This window comes from Typopeltis vanoorti, chromosome 4 (assembly GCF_054136105.1).
Source record: "Typopeltis vanoorti isolate ZY-2024b chromosome 4, IOZ_Tvanoo_1.0, whole genome shotgun sequence".
Taxonomy (NCBI): Eukaryota; Metazoa; Arthropoda; class Arachnida; order Uropygi; family Thelyphonidae; genus Typopeltis; species Typopeltis vanoorti.
Window position 1 is genome coordinate 94,760,650 of NC_143552.1, and position 15,014 is coordinate 94,775,663.

At 36.1% G+C, this 15,014-nt stretch overlaps 1 protein-coding gene across 1 annotated transcript in view; it reads right to left on the reverse strand.

Annotated features, from left to right (window-relative positions):
* LOC150107505 (acetyl-coenzyme A synthetase, cytoplasmic-like) overlaps positions 1-15,014 on the reverse strand; it is a 319,474-nt gene that overhangs the window by 112,494 nt on the left and 191,966 nt on the right. The window contains exons 9-10 of the mRNA XM_090391354.1: positions 14,091-14,224; positions 4,958-5,090 (exon numbers count right to left, since the gene is read on the reverse strand). Of these exons, the coding sequence (XP_090247480.1) occupies positions 4,958-5,090; positions 14,091-14,224 (267 nt within the window). The remainder of the gene's footprint in view (positions 1-4,957; positions 5,091-14,090; positions 14,225-15,014) is intronic.

Genomic DNA, 15,014 nt, shown 5'->3' on the forward strand with positions numbered 1-15,014 from the left:
GTCTCGTTGTTTAACAGCTGCATTTTCTGTTTGGTGATAAATTAACTGTGGAAAGGGTACAGAGACGGATGACAAAGATGGTTTCAGGACTGTACAATTTTGGTTATGAGGATCAGCTGAGGGAATGTGGACTGCAGAGTTTAGTGAATAGAAGGAGGAGAGGTGATATGATTGAGACTTTTAAACTGTTGAGAGGTGGTTACAGGGTTGACACTGGGGAGTTCTTTCGCTTGGTTGAACAGCTGGAGGGAGTGATCACAAGAGGCCATCCCTGGAAGTTACAAAAGGAAACTGTGAGCAAGAGGGGTGAGGAGTGGTTTCTTTGCATGGAAGGTGGTTGAACCGTGGAATACATTGCCTGATGGAGTGGTGAGAGCGAGAATGGTCAATGAGTTTAAGGAATGGTATGATAGACTTTGTGTTTCTTGGGGGGGGGGGGGACCTCCCCTCGATGAGTCTTGACAGACTTTATGTTCTTAGGAAGGACCTCCCACGATGAGTCTTTTGACTCCATAATAATAATAATAAATAAAATCATTTTTATAATCTTAAGTACATGATCTTCTATGTCTAATTTATCTAATATATTGAACAGTTTATTATGTTTTACCCAGTCAAAAGCCTTCTGAAAGTCTATGAAGCATATGTAAATGTTCCTATTTCTTTCAAGTGATCTTTCTATTAGTATTTTAAAGATTTCTATTAGTAAATTAAAAGAGAGAAATTAGTTGGAACACTAAACACTTGACCAAAGATTAGAGACCGCAGATATGAGAGTCCTGAGAAAGATTATAGGTGTGAACAGATGGCATCAATGGCAATATCATATTAAAAATGAGGATATTAGGAAAGAACCTGACATTGTCAGCATCCAGGAATATCCAGCAGTATACATGTCTGCAAGGAGATGTGCTTTGCACATCTCCTTGCGGACATGTATACTGCTATGCATTAAGGGAAGGGCCACTACCCAGACCGGTTTCGACCTTTATTGAGGTCTCGTCAGTGGGAGGTAGACCCAAATGTGGAGTTACTAAGGCAGAAGTGTCATATTTACCTATAGGAGTTGCCAACAGGTGTACCACCTTATTATTGAATTACTCTGGATTTAGAGAAAGATGTTGGAAGTTTATTTTGTACTTGGTTAGACTATAATAAATTTAGTTTAATCCTTTATCCAAGTGTAAGCAAACAAAGTTTGCACCTGAAAATATCTTCAGGACTGAGGTAACCCTTAATGCATAGCAGAATACATGTCCGCAAGGGATGTGCTTTGCATTATGGGAGATACTGAGACAAGGAGTGATGAGAGCTGGTCCACCTTTGTTCGGAGTTTCCAGGACCTTACCTAAGTCCTGAAGATATTTTCAGGTGCAAACTTTGTTTGCTTACACTTGAATAAAGGATTAAACTAAATTTATTACAGTCTAACCAAGTGAAAAATAAACTTCCAACATCTTTCTCTAAATCCAGAGTAATTCAATAATAAGGTGGTACACCTGTTGGCAACTCCTACAGGTAAATATGACCTCTTCTATTACTTCTGCCTTAGTATATCCATGTTTGGGTCTGCCTCCCACTGACGAGACCTCAATAAAGGTCGAAACCAGTCTGGGTAGCGGCTCTTCCCTTAATGCATAACAATATACATATCCACAAGGAGATGTGCTTTGCATTATGGGAGATACTGAGACAAGGAGTGATGAGAGCTGGTCCACCTTTGCTCGGAGTTGCCTGGTGTTGCACTACCTTACCTCAGTCCTGAACATATTTTCAGGTGCAAACTTTGTTTGCTTACACTTGGACAAAGGATTAAACTAAATTTATTATAGTCTAACCAAGTGCAAAATAAACTTCCAACATAATTAACTGCAGTTGGATTTTTCCCTTATTTTATTAAATTATACAGTTTGTTTTGAAATTTGCAAGACACAAATCTAAAAATCTTAGTGATGCAATTTTGAATAGTATCTGATCTTTTATAATATACCATTTTGACAAATGTAATGGAGATAAAAATAGATCTGTTCCAAGAATTATTATGACAGTGCAAGCTAAACTATATGCCACTGGTCCAGTCATTTTTGGGTACATGTAAGATATAAACAGAAGAAACATAAAACCCCATGGTTGACTGAAGAACTAAAAGAAGAAATTAAAAAGAAAACGCAATTGTGAAAGAGATATATAACATCAAAGCTGCAGGTTGATAGAGAACTATACAACAAGCAAAGAATAAAGTTAAAACCTTAGTGAAAGAAGAGAAAAGAAAATGCTGGGAAGACTTCGGACATACTTTAGAATAAAATTTTAAAGGAAAGCAAAAACTTTTCTATAATGTTTTAAGGTCAGACAAAGAATGCCCCCATAAAGTTTATCAAAAATAAGGATGGAAAGTTACTCACAAATTCCGAAGAAATCATGGAAAGATGGAAACAGTACTTTCAAGAATTATTGGAAGATGCAGGACATGGAAAAAATAGAACCCTGAGAGCAAGACATGCAAGCAAAATAGAAGATCAAAGTGAGAAAATTCATGAAAATGAACTGTTAGCAGCAATAAATAAAATAAAACTGGACAAGTCAGTAGGCGATGACCAAATAACACAGAAATGGTAAAGAATTTAGGAATGAAAGCCATAAAATTTCTTTTACACCTATTCAATGTCATATGGAAAAAGAAAATTATTCCCAAAGACCGGGAAGTAGCAATTATAATCCGTATATTTAAGAAAGGAGACAACCGTAAATGTGAAAACCATAGAGGAATTTCGCTTTTAAGCATTCCAGGAAAATTGTATGCCCGTATTTTAGAAGAGAGGCTTAGGAACTAAATAGAGAATACACTGGACGAAATGCCTTTCGAAAAAATAGAAGCATGCAGGATCTTATCTTCAAGTCTTAGACAAATATCAGAGAAAACATTGGAATATGGAAAAGAACTACATGCATGTTTTATAGATTTCGAAAAGGCCTTTGACCGAGTTCCCAGACACTTAATATGGCAAACATTAAAGAAAAACAAGATACAAGATAACTTAATAGCAGTCTTACAATGCCTCTACAAAAGTAACAGAAATTATGTAAGAACTTGTAATAATAGATCAAAAGAATTTGAAACAAATGTAGGAGTGAGGCAAGGCTGTATCCTCAGCCCTCTTCTCTTCATTATAGTAATGGAGGAAATTTTAAAGGCATGCCAAACAAAAAAAAAAAAGTTCCACCTAGGATACAGGAAACTGAAGTAAACCAGAATTTCACACATGGCTTTTGCAGATGATGTAGTGATTCTAGCAAATACAACTGAAGATTTGCAGTACATCAACAACATTTGGTATGAAGAAACAAAGAAAAGGAATATGACCATAAATATGAATAAAACTAAAACAATGATCATATCTAGAAACCAACAAAAACACATAATAAAAATAGAGAACCACCAACTGGAACAAGTCCACTCCTTTAAATACTTGGGATCATATATTCAAGAAGATGGTAGACTAGACACAGAAATTAACAACAGGATAACCAGGGGAACAAAGCTGTTCTATGCAATGAAAGGCCCATTCCTAGATAAGAAAGAAGTCACCTAGAATACCAAAATGGCAGTGTACCATTCAGTGTTTCTGCCAACATTCTACCAACCTACTACCTACAGACAGATATATTCACAACTCTCCCACCACTACCCCTCCCATCAATATGGCATTATTAAAACTCTGACCAATAGGGCCCACAATCTTTGTTCCAGTAAAACTGCCCTTTCAACTGAACTCAAACACGTACACAACACCGTCCTTTCCAATGGCTATAATGACTACAGAATTAAAAAAATAATTAAGTCCTTCCCCATTCCCCGACCATCTCTTCAGAAGGACTTCAGAAATGCCATCACCATTCCTTACATCCGTGGTACTTCAGATAAAATAGCCAGATCATTAAAAAAGTACAACCTCAATACAGCTTTTAAGCCCCACCGTAAACTTGCTACCCTTATCTGCTCCACTAAAGACCAGCTCCCTCCTCTTTCAGTGCCTGGTGTATACAGAGTACCCTGTTCCTGTAAACTTGCCTACTTCAGACAAACAGGCAGGTTAGCATCCATCCAGTTAGAAGAACACAGTTCTTACATCTGCAAACACGATTAGTCAGTCTGGCCTTGCAGACCATGTTTTGGATACATCCCACAGGATCTCCTGGAAAAAAACTACCATGCTCCACCATAGTAAATTCAAAACAGAAAGACTATTCTTTGAATCTGCATCTGCACTCAGGAATCAACCTAATTTAAACAAATATGGTTGCATTAAACTTCCTAAAATTTGGGAAACTTTAATTATAATTTTAACTATATTACTCTTTACATCCAGGCCACCTGCAAATGCCCACAGAGGGCGCACCACCTAGACAGGACTTTAATTTCACTTTCTATTGTATTTGTGTGTGTGTGTGTGCGTGTGTGTGTGTTGTTACAAAATGTTTTTGTAATCCCCGAAGATGTCTCTGTGATGGAGACGAAATATTGGAAGCATGCATTAAAATTAGTTTTAATCCTTTCTCAGTGCTGTTAATATTCCATTAAACCTCTAACATGCATAACAGTATACATGTCTGCAGGGAGATGTGCTTTGCATTATGGGAGATACTGAGACAAGGAGTGATGAGAGCTGGTCCACCTTTGCTCGGAGTTGCACTACCTTACCTCAGTCCTGAAGATATTTTCAGGCGCAAACTTTGTTTGCTTACACTTGGATAAGGATTAAACTAAATTTATTATTGCAGTTAATTATATTAATTTCATCTTCATTTTTATTAAAGAAAATAAAGATAAAATTAAGTCTCTAATGTAAATCTCTAATTTAAAAATAAATACAAAGTTGTCAATATTTTTATTCATTGAAAGCTTAATAAATAGAAAGAAAGAAAATGTTAATAAAAAAAAAAAAAAAAACCTTACTGTTTCTGTTTGCCAGAATGTATCCACAATAGGACATCTTTCATCTCCTACTACTTTATAATACCAAACCCAAGCTTCAGGATTAATTGGCTCTCCTACACTTCCAAGTAAAGACAAAGATTTTCTGCTGTACCTAATTGAACATGAAAAGAAAGCTGAAGTTAAATTTTGCTTTAAGAAAGACAACATAAACTAGAATTACAAATAAGCAGAATGAAACCAGTCTGGCTGTAAGTGGCCAAATCAGTTTGAAAGTACCATGTTCTTGTCTAGTTAAGCAAACTGAGCCCTGTTAGTTCATGGAAAGGTGATCATCCGTGAATTATGGGTGTGGCTAGCAAAACAATTTTTTTTTTTAGATTTTGAAAAGACTTCAAATATGTATCAACAAGTTGTGCAAGATAGCTAGATAGATATCTTGGAAGAGGAAAGTCACTAGTGATGTGATCCAAGGGCTTGTTTTTAAGGCTGGCAATGGTGTTTAACTTGTATATTAATGGTATTGTGAAAGGTTTGAATGGTGATATGCAGTTGTCTACAGATGATGCAAAGTTGAAGAATTATGAAGAGTAGAGCAAATGTGACTTTACAAAAAGACTTAAAACAGACTGTGAGAATGGACAAGTGAATGGGGTTAAGGTTCATTGTTGCAGAGTGTAAGGTTTTAAAATTCAGAAAGCAAAGATGGGATGCAAAGTATACAACTGGTGGGGATATTTTATTGGGTGATGAGGAGGAAGTAATGGTAGATAAGCACCTAATTTTCAGAGAACACATTGCTAACATTGTGAGGGCAGCATAACAGATTATAGCAATGATGCAGAGGATACTGATGTGTAGAAGAAAGAATACTATGGTTCCATTGTATAAGGCCTTGATCAGGCTGCATATGAATTACTGTGCACAGATTTAGTCACCTGGTTTTCAAAAGGATGAAGATATAACAAAAAAAGAGTCCAGAACATCCCATCTTTGAGATTATTGGCTAAAGTGGTTTCTAGTGTCTGGAATTTAGAATATGAAGAAAGAGATAGAGGAAATATAATTGCAGAGTCTAGTGTACCTGAAGAGGGGATATGACTGAGGCATGTAAGCTAGTAAGGAGTTATCACTAGAATAATGTGAATGAAGTTTTTCACAGAATTGGGGGAGACAGGAAGAACAGGAAGCAATCCCTGGAAGTATAAAGAAAATGTGTGCATGTGATGAGACTGAGGTTTGCATGGAAAGCAAAAATTATTGGAATTGAATACCTCTGAGAAAGTCAGTGCAGAAATGGCAAATGCATTTAAGGCACAGTATGATGAGCTGTGTGTGTAAGATAGTGGGAGCTCTCCCATAATGGCTCTTTGATTCCATGGAGATTCAATAATAATAATTATTTATTTATTTATTCATATGGAGTTTCCTCCCTTTTCTTCCCCGTCCCTATTGGGGCGAGTTGAATCCCATCATGGGGGGGGGGGTAAGTATTTATGGCTGTACATCAGTGTGTGTGTGTGTGTGTGTTCATGGGGCTGGTGTTTGCCTGATTGCGGGATAAAAAACCCCAGATAAACTGGGGGGGGGACCCTGTTGTCCACGCCCAAGACCGGCTAACTTGGCTATGGCTGAGAAAGATCCTTAAGCTCCTCATGTTGGCGACGGGAATCGAACCCAGGACACTCCTTCCCCAGGCATATGGTTGCGAAGCGCAAAGCCACTAGGCTAACTGCACAGACATAATAATAATAATAATATGGAAGGGTATTTTCTTACTGGTACTTATCATTATGTAACTTCAGTTACATAATGATAAGTACCAGTCACATTTCACATTTACAACACATTCTGGCAATGCATTATACATATCATCTGTCTAAGGTAAAGCTTATTTAAATCTTCTCAAAGGGAACTGACATCAGTACCACTCCTTATAACTCTATCCAACTTTGAATCATCACCAAACAATGGAAAATCTTTCATCACTGTTTCTGAGAACATTGCTGTTCAATTGTTGAACAGCAGTGGACTGAAAACAGAACTCTGTAGCATACCACTTTTGCTATTCTTTTTTGGGAGATTGTCCTACAATACACATCTTGGTGATATCTTTCAGACAATCAGTATCCACCCCACTAATATATTATCTATTCCTTTTTTCTTTTGACATATACTAGGTCCATTTGGCAATCTCTCAAATACCTTCATGAAAATCCTCACCTTTACAAATCTATGCTGAACATCATGAAGAAGCTATATCTATCAATTCAATTGTATATTATGATCCTAATCAATCTTGCCATTATTTTTTGGGAGATTGTCCTACAATACACATCTTGGTGGTATATTTCAGACAATCAGTATCCATCCCACTAATATATTATCTATCCCTTTTTACTTTTGATATATACTAGGTCCATTTGGCAATCTCCCAAATACCTTCATTAAGTCTAAAATATGAATGCATATGAATCTCCCTAATCCATTACTCTGTCCCTTTTACAAAAAATATGAATAAAATTGCTAAAGAATAACCCCCTCCCCACCTTTACAAATCTATGCTGAACATCATGAAGAATCCTATATCTATCAATTCAATTGTATATTATGATCCTCATCAATCCTGCCATTATCTTAACCATAACTGTAGATATATGGTATAAACAACACCAAGAGAGAAAAAAATATAGTTAATAAACTTACTACTAATAATAAACTGAATAATAAACTTACTATATTTTAATGGTTTTCTACCCTTCATTGTCAGAGCACAAATATTACTGTGACCAATTGTGGGAAAACAATTCAAATTTTAACTGAAAACTAATGTCCTTACATGACGTTCTCCATGGGCAGGATAACCAAAAATTAGTTTAGAGAAGTCAGGCTATCAGGTTTTAAAATGATGGCCTTCCATATCATTTGATATCATTAATACAACCATACTTGTTGAGGTTGGGAGAGAGAGTGCTTCATAGCTGATTCTGGTTAAAATAGCCTCCAATCTATATTACATATAAGCCTGTAATACAGATGTTTTCCTCCATTTAATGCTATGTGAAGGAGTATCCAGAGAATAGTATGCCAATCCTGACTTGCCATACAGATAATTACAGATGTATTTTTTGTGTTCTTCAGATGTTAACTGATCTAACAGTCTGTCCAAAGTAGGCTAAACTGCAGGCACAGAGAACTTTACACATTTTGCACCAGGATATTCAAGAGGATGCAGTTGATCTTTAGGAGAATGGATGAAAGTGGCTAGCTGAATGAAAGTGGAATGGAGATCATATTTGCAGAGAATTTTGTCTATTTTTAGTAATGTACCCTTAATATATGAGATGGGAATAATTTTTCTGTGATCCTGTGTGTTGGATGTAGAAGGAATGGGGATAGCATGTAGTATTTTATCTATTTTATATGGCTGTAGCCATTGGCTAAAAAGATATTGCTCAGTTTCAAGGACTGTATCATCTGAACAAATAGCCCTGACTCGGTGAGTAACTGTTTTGAGAATGCTATATTGTTAGGAAGGATGGTGATGTGATTATTTATATAAATACATTCCTGAAGGAGTGTATTTTCTGTAAATGGAAAAGAATAATGAGCTATTAGGAAATTGTCCCACTAGAGTATCTAGAAAGGGAAGGCAACTGTTACTTTCTTTTTCTATGGTGAAGTTTATTTTAGGATGCTGGCAGTTAAGATGTGCTAAAAATTGTATCTTAGTGTCTGGACCATGAGGCCAATGGCAACCACTTCAATATAGCACAGCCAAGCTAATGGTTTAAATTTGACTGTGTTGAGTGCTTGGTTTTCAAATGTTCCATATAGAAGCTGTGTGCGGGGCAGGGGGGGTTGGAACCCATTGCAGTCCCATCCAACAACACTTGTATATTTTTCTTTTCCATAAGAAATAAGCTCAATACATGGTCAATCTGAATCATTCATTTATGTCAGAGAATGGGGAGAATGTGATTTAATGAGGCCAAGGTCTCCGTCAAAGGTACCTTAGTGAATAGTGAAGTGAGATCAAAACTGTCCATGATGTTAGAAGCTGTCAAAGTTAGATTTTTTTTTATTAATGTTTTAAAGTGTAGAGAGCATTTAAGAGATAAGGGAAAGTTGCCTGTAAATGGGGGGGGGGGATTTGGATGTATATAGTAGCGGATAGGGAGAAACCCAGACTACCATCCATTGGATATCAGGGCAGCTCTGAATATAGTGAATAAATGGATCAGTGGTTTTGGGACTGGTGATCCCCATGTAAAAATATTGCCATTCACCAATCCATAGTGGACCAGTGTGATGAATTATGGCCTGATCTTCCAAGATGAATCAAGCAGGAATAAAATGGTCCTCATTTCCCAGAGGCCAGATTGAAAGCAGGTGGCTAAATATGAAGGAAGAAGTGCTAAGAATCCCCAGGTAAACAGATCTTGCTGTTGTTGAAAAGAAACTAGGCCATAAAACTTGAAACTGTAGCAACTAAAATGGAACATTCTTGAATTGTGTAAAGTTAGATGTAATGGTGAAGAAATTCTTCAATTAAAAAATGGAGACATACTGTATTATAAAGGCCAAGATAAGGAAAGAATCAGTGACGTTGGATTCATGATTAACAAAAAATTGAAGAACAATATAATAGAATTTGACAAACAAACAAATCTTGTGTATCTTCTCTTTTACCACATCTCTAATAATTGAATCTCCATGCAATGCTTAACAAGACTTTTGTTACCTCTTTCATACCAACAGCATTTGCTTCTGTCTTCATACATATCCACAATTCTCTTCATTTCACTCTGCACTGCATCATCATCTGTTGTCCCATCTTCACCAACTCACATATCAAATCTTGCATCATTTTTTTGCTATCATTCACTCTCATTATCTTATCATCAATTGCATAAGCTTCTTTGCCATCAACACTACTAGCCATCATACGATTAATTGCACTCTGTTTTTCAACATCATTATCGCACACTTTATCCTCAATCATGGAAGATCACTTCGCTATCACTTCCATACACTTTTAAACATTTGCATAATCTTCCTAGGCAACCACTTCAGTTACAATGCCATCTTCCCTACTCTAATTTAAACAAGCCACGTGGTCCATCTTCTTTCCATCACTTCACAGTCGTTAATTCCATGTTTATATAGTTGCATTTATATAGCTGAGGAAATTACAAGGGTATAAGTAATACACAATAATATGGATATGCTTAGGAAGGAAAAGTATTCTTGATAATAACTTTTGCAGTAATGGACTTTGTCCACCATTTCATGTGTAATTTCCATAGCATTTAATAGTGAAGAGATTCAAATGACATAAGACCACAAACAAAGAATATAAAATCCAAAAGATTGTTGAGTAATGCAATGGTCAGGTATTTGAAGGCTTTAACCTGAATTTCATCACTTGAAAATTTCCATGATATGCATATCACAAGGAATAATAATACTTAGTTGAAGCGGGGGGGGGGGGGGGGGGAAGTATGGTGGATAATAAAAAAAAAATTAAAATGAAAAGAAATAAAATAAAATAAAACAACTGGTAGGCTGCAGCCTTGAGATCCCTGCCCTTGAGCACAGCCTTTTGCACCACCCAACCAACTATATTGCCAGGGAGTTGACACCTGCCTTGACATATTTTTTTAATATGAGTCTTGCACTTGGTCACGTTCCTAAGGAGTGGAAGGAGGGCAAGATTGTGCCACTTCATAAAGGAGGTGATCGAACTCAAGCATCAAACTATAGGCCTATCTGTGTGTCCGGTGTTGTGGTCAAGTTGTTGGAGAAGCTTGTGAGAACTAGGATCCAGAGTTGGGTTAACAACAATGGTATTATCTTTGATGGACAGCATGGATTTGTTAAAGGGAGGTCATGTTTTAGTAATCTACTTACTTATTACAATAAAGTGACTGCTTCCTTGGACAGAGGAAAAGGATACACAGTAATATACTTGGATTTTGCAAAGGCTTTTGATAGAGTACCTCATGATAAGTTGACAGTCAAACTAGAGAAGATGGGGTTGGATATTAAATTAGTGCATTGGATTGGAGACTGGCTATCTGATAGGTATCAACAAGTTGTGTATGGAGGTGCGATATCCAGGAAAAGGAAAGTCACTAGCGGAGTGCCTAAGGGGTCTGTTTTAGGGCCATTACTATTTAACTTGTATATTAATAATATTGGCGAAGATTTGGATGGAGATATTCAGTTGTTTGCAGATGATGCAAAGTTGGAATGAACCATAAAGAGTAGTGAAGATGTTGTGACCTTGCAAGAAGACTTGAATAAATTGAGTGATTGAGCACGGAAATGGGGATGTGAGTTCAATGTTGCAAAATGTAAGGTTTTAAAATTTGGAAAACAAAGATGGGATGCAGAATTTATGCTAGGTGAGAATATATTGTTGGAGGCAGAGGAAATAAGAGATCTGGGCGTAATAGTGGATAAGGATCTAAAATTTAGGGCACACATCGCCAAAATTGTGAAGACAACACAAAGGCTTCTGGGAATGATGCGGAGGACACTGACTTGTAGAAGTAGGGAGATTCTTGTTCCGTTGTATAAAGCTTTGATTAGGCCACACATGGACTATTGTGGCCAGATTCAACATCTCTTCATCCTTCTGAAAAGAAGGATGAAGAGATGTTGGAAAGGGTCCAAAGGCGACTGACTAAGGTAGTTTCTGACGTCTGGAATGTCGAGTATGAGGAAAGATTGAGAAGATGTAATTTGCAGAGTCTGGTGGACCGGAGGAAGCGGGGAGATATGATAGAGACCAACAAGTTGATAAGGGATTGTTATAGGATCAATGTGGAGAAGTTCTACAGAGAATAGTGGGAGATCAGGGGAGAACCAGAGGTCATCCCTGGAAACTGTATAAAGAGGGTGTGAGTAGGGGGAGTGAGAAGCAGGTTTTTTTCATACAGAGTTGTGAATGATTGGAATGCCTTGCCTGAGAGTGTGGTGTCTGCAAGGAGTTTGAATGTGTTTAAGACACGGTATGATGAGATGTGTGTGTGTGATAAAAGGACCTCCCAGATGAGTCTTTGACTCCATGAGGTCTTGGGGTAATAATAATAATAATAATTCCTGAAAACATATGGTTAAATTTTAAGAAGGAATAATAATTTAATAATTCTAATTCCTAATTCTTAATAATTTAATTATTCAAAGTTTTATTCAAATATTTTTCAGTCATATGATTACTATAATCAATTACTCAGTATTCTCCTTTATTTCAGATATTTTCTCAATGGCCTTTGAAACCTTCACTGTGACTTTGAAAACAGCATTTATTTTTCAAGTTAATCATTCAAATTTTCTTCCTTTAATGTGAATCCTACTCAATTTAAATATCATAATACAATAATAATGAGTAATTCTATACACACACAATCAGTTACTATTTTAATCAGAGTTTAGAATGATGGTGTTAACTTTAAGTGAATGCAGATTAAACACATCATGAGTAACAACACAGATTAACTGTGGAAGTTCCACAACAACTAACAGTCACAGTTTCAAAACAGAAGACTTGGCTTCCTTGTAATTTATATTGCTTAGACAATGTGAATTGCTCTCTCGCTCTCTCTCTCTCTCTCGTGGATGTATGTGTCACTTTCCCTCTCTCTCCAGATACATGTACAAAGTCCTATGCAGTCAATGTCTTACTCTTAAATCTTCAAGTACTACCTGTAGATAGGTTTTTACGTCAGTTTCACTGGTATATGGTTAGCTATATGGATAGCATTTCTGCTCTCCATCAACAGACTGTGGATTTAAATTCCACTGTGGGCATGGATATTTGTGAATGTCTTTATGCGATAGATGAATTTTACTGTCTGTGCAAGACTATGACCCCACTTATTGGAGTTCTGAAGTGACTTGACAAAACTTCCATGTTTAGATATTATTTTTCTGAACTTTTTTTCATGCTATTCCTCAAAGTTGACATATATACTTATAGCCTATTTTGCTTATTTTCTAAATGAGCATCCCTTGTATTAAATCAGCATTTTACTGCAGTTAAATTAAGACATGAATGATATATATTTTAAACATATAATGAAAAAGAAATGATATGAGAAGAGTAATTTTGGACATACCTTTGGATAATCTTTACTTTAAAACTTTTAATGAAATGACATCACATATATTTCCCTTGAGCTCTGAAGAGGACTCATAGGTCAAAAATGGCTCACACCCCCGTAATTTCTATTTTTATCTTTTATTTTTAATTTTCAGTCATTCGTTCTTCATATGAGCCCATTATGGCACCACTGTATATATTCCTCTGTATTTAATTTTCATATTTTTATCTCTACTCTACTCTATCCCCCTTCTGAAAAAAGTTCCAATGACTTTTTAATCTAAATGATAGTTCTTTAAACTCCTTTTATAGCTCATTATTGTTTTAAGAGTTCTGTTTATATTTTACCTGTTATATTTTCTGCTGCGGTTTCATCAGAAATTAATTTTAAAGTAAAAATTCTCCAAAAAGTATGTTCAAAAATTACTCTTCTCATATCATTTCTCTTTCAATATGTGTTTAAAATATATATTATTCATGCTTTAATTTAACTGCAGTAAAATGTCAATGATTTAATACAAGGGGCGCTCTTTTAGAAAATAAGCAAAATAGGTTATAAGTATTGATGTTGACTTCCATATTTGTTTGGTCAGTAGAGCAGGATATCTAGATTATCTGACCCTCAGCCCACTCATGATACTAATGCATAACAGCTTTAGCTCCTCTAGTCACATAAAAAAAAAAAAATATATATATATATATATATATATATATGTATGTGTATACACACACACACACATAATGACATTAGACTGTTATGGAGCTTTAGCTCTTGAGTGCATGCTCAGGACCTGTGCTATCATTTTCTTTGCCACTATCAAACCATGAACACTATTTTAAGTGAAAAGCTCAAACTATGGGAAATGCTTGAAGCTAACAAAATGCAATGCTCTATCAGATATGGTCTGTTTAGAAGTCACCTGGAAATAGTCTGTCAACATTCACCCCCCCCCACACACACATATATACAAGAAGCATAAATTGCAAAGTTGTGTTTACCATATTTAATCATATCCATTAACAAAAAGGAAAACATTTACATACTTTTTAACATGGCTATCTCCAAATTTCATGAGAGCTCGTATAGCAGTTGGAGCAGTATAAAATATGTTCACTTTATATTTGTCAATAATCTCCCAGAATCGACCAGGATGCGGATGAAATGGCAATCCTTCAAACTGAAAAATATAACAAAATTATAATATAATGTTTTTTAATTATTATTATTATCATTAGAGCAGAAATGCAAATTAAGAAAAACTAAATGGAAACAATAAAAACAGGATGATGTTTATTAGTACATGCAGGCAATGTTTTCAAAGCATGGCAATTATGCTTAAGGGTAAAAGCTGTATAACTGAGAAGAGACCTCCGCATAGCCTTTAAAGGAATGCGGAGAACCGACCAGGGCTTCTGACCTGATGTCCAATCCTCACCTTCTTGTGGTGCACCCAGTTTAGTTATCTACCTGGATACTGAATGAACGAGGATACGCTGGCAATTTCGTATTTAACTGACAAAATTGTATTCTTACTGGCTTAAACCACAATATAAAATGAGAGTATAACGTGACAGAATTTCATGCCGGCTGGGGTGTCGCCTGGTTAAACAATGCCCCCCCCCCTTTGTTTTCACCAAAGAACCAGGGCAAACAGTGAAAAGTCAGCTACTGGAACAAATCCTAAAACACACCAACATTGCCAGAGTTAAGGATCGGTACTATCAACATAAGAAGCCTGAATGGCAAAGAAATGGAGCTAGCTGAGGAATTGGATAAGTACCTGATTGACATAATAGGGTTGACTGAAAGAAAAAAAGCAATAAATACAAAATATTATATTCAGGCAATGACAATCAGGGAAAAGAAGGTGTAGTTATAGTACTGAACACTAAATATGAGGCTGATCTTCTTGAATGGTAGGCAATATTAAGTAGAGTGATGTGGGCAAATATCAGAATGGGGAACTG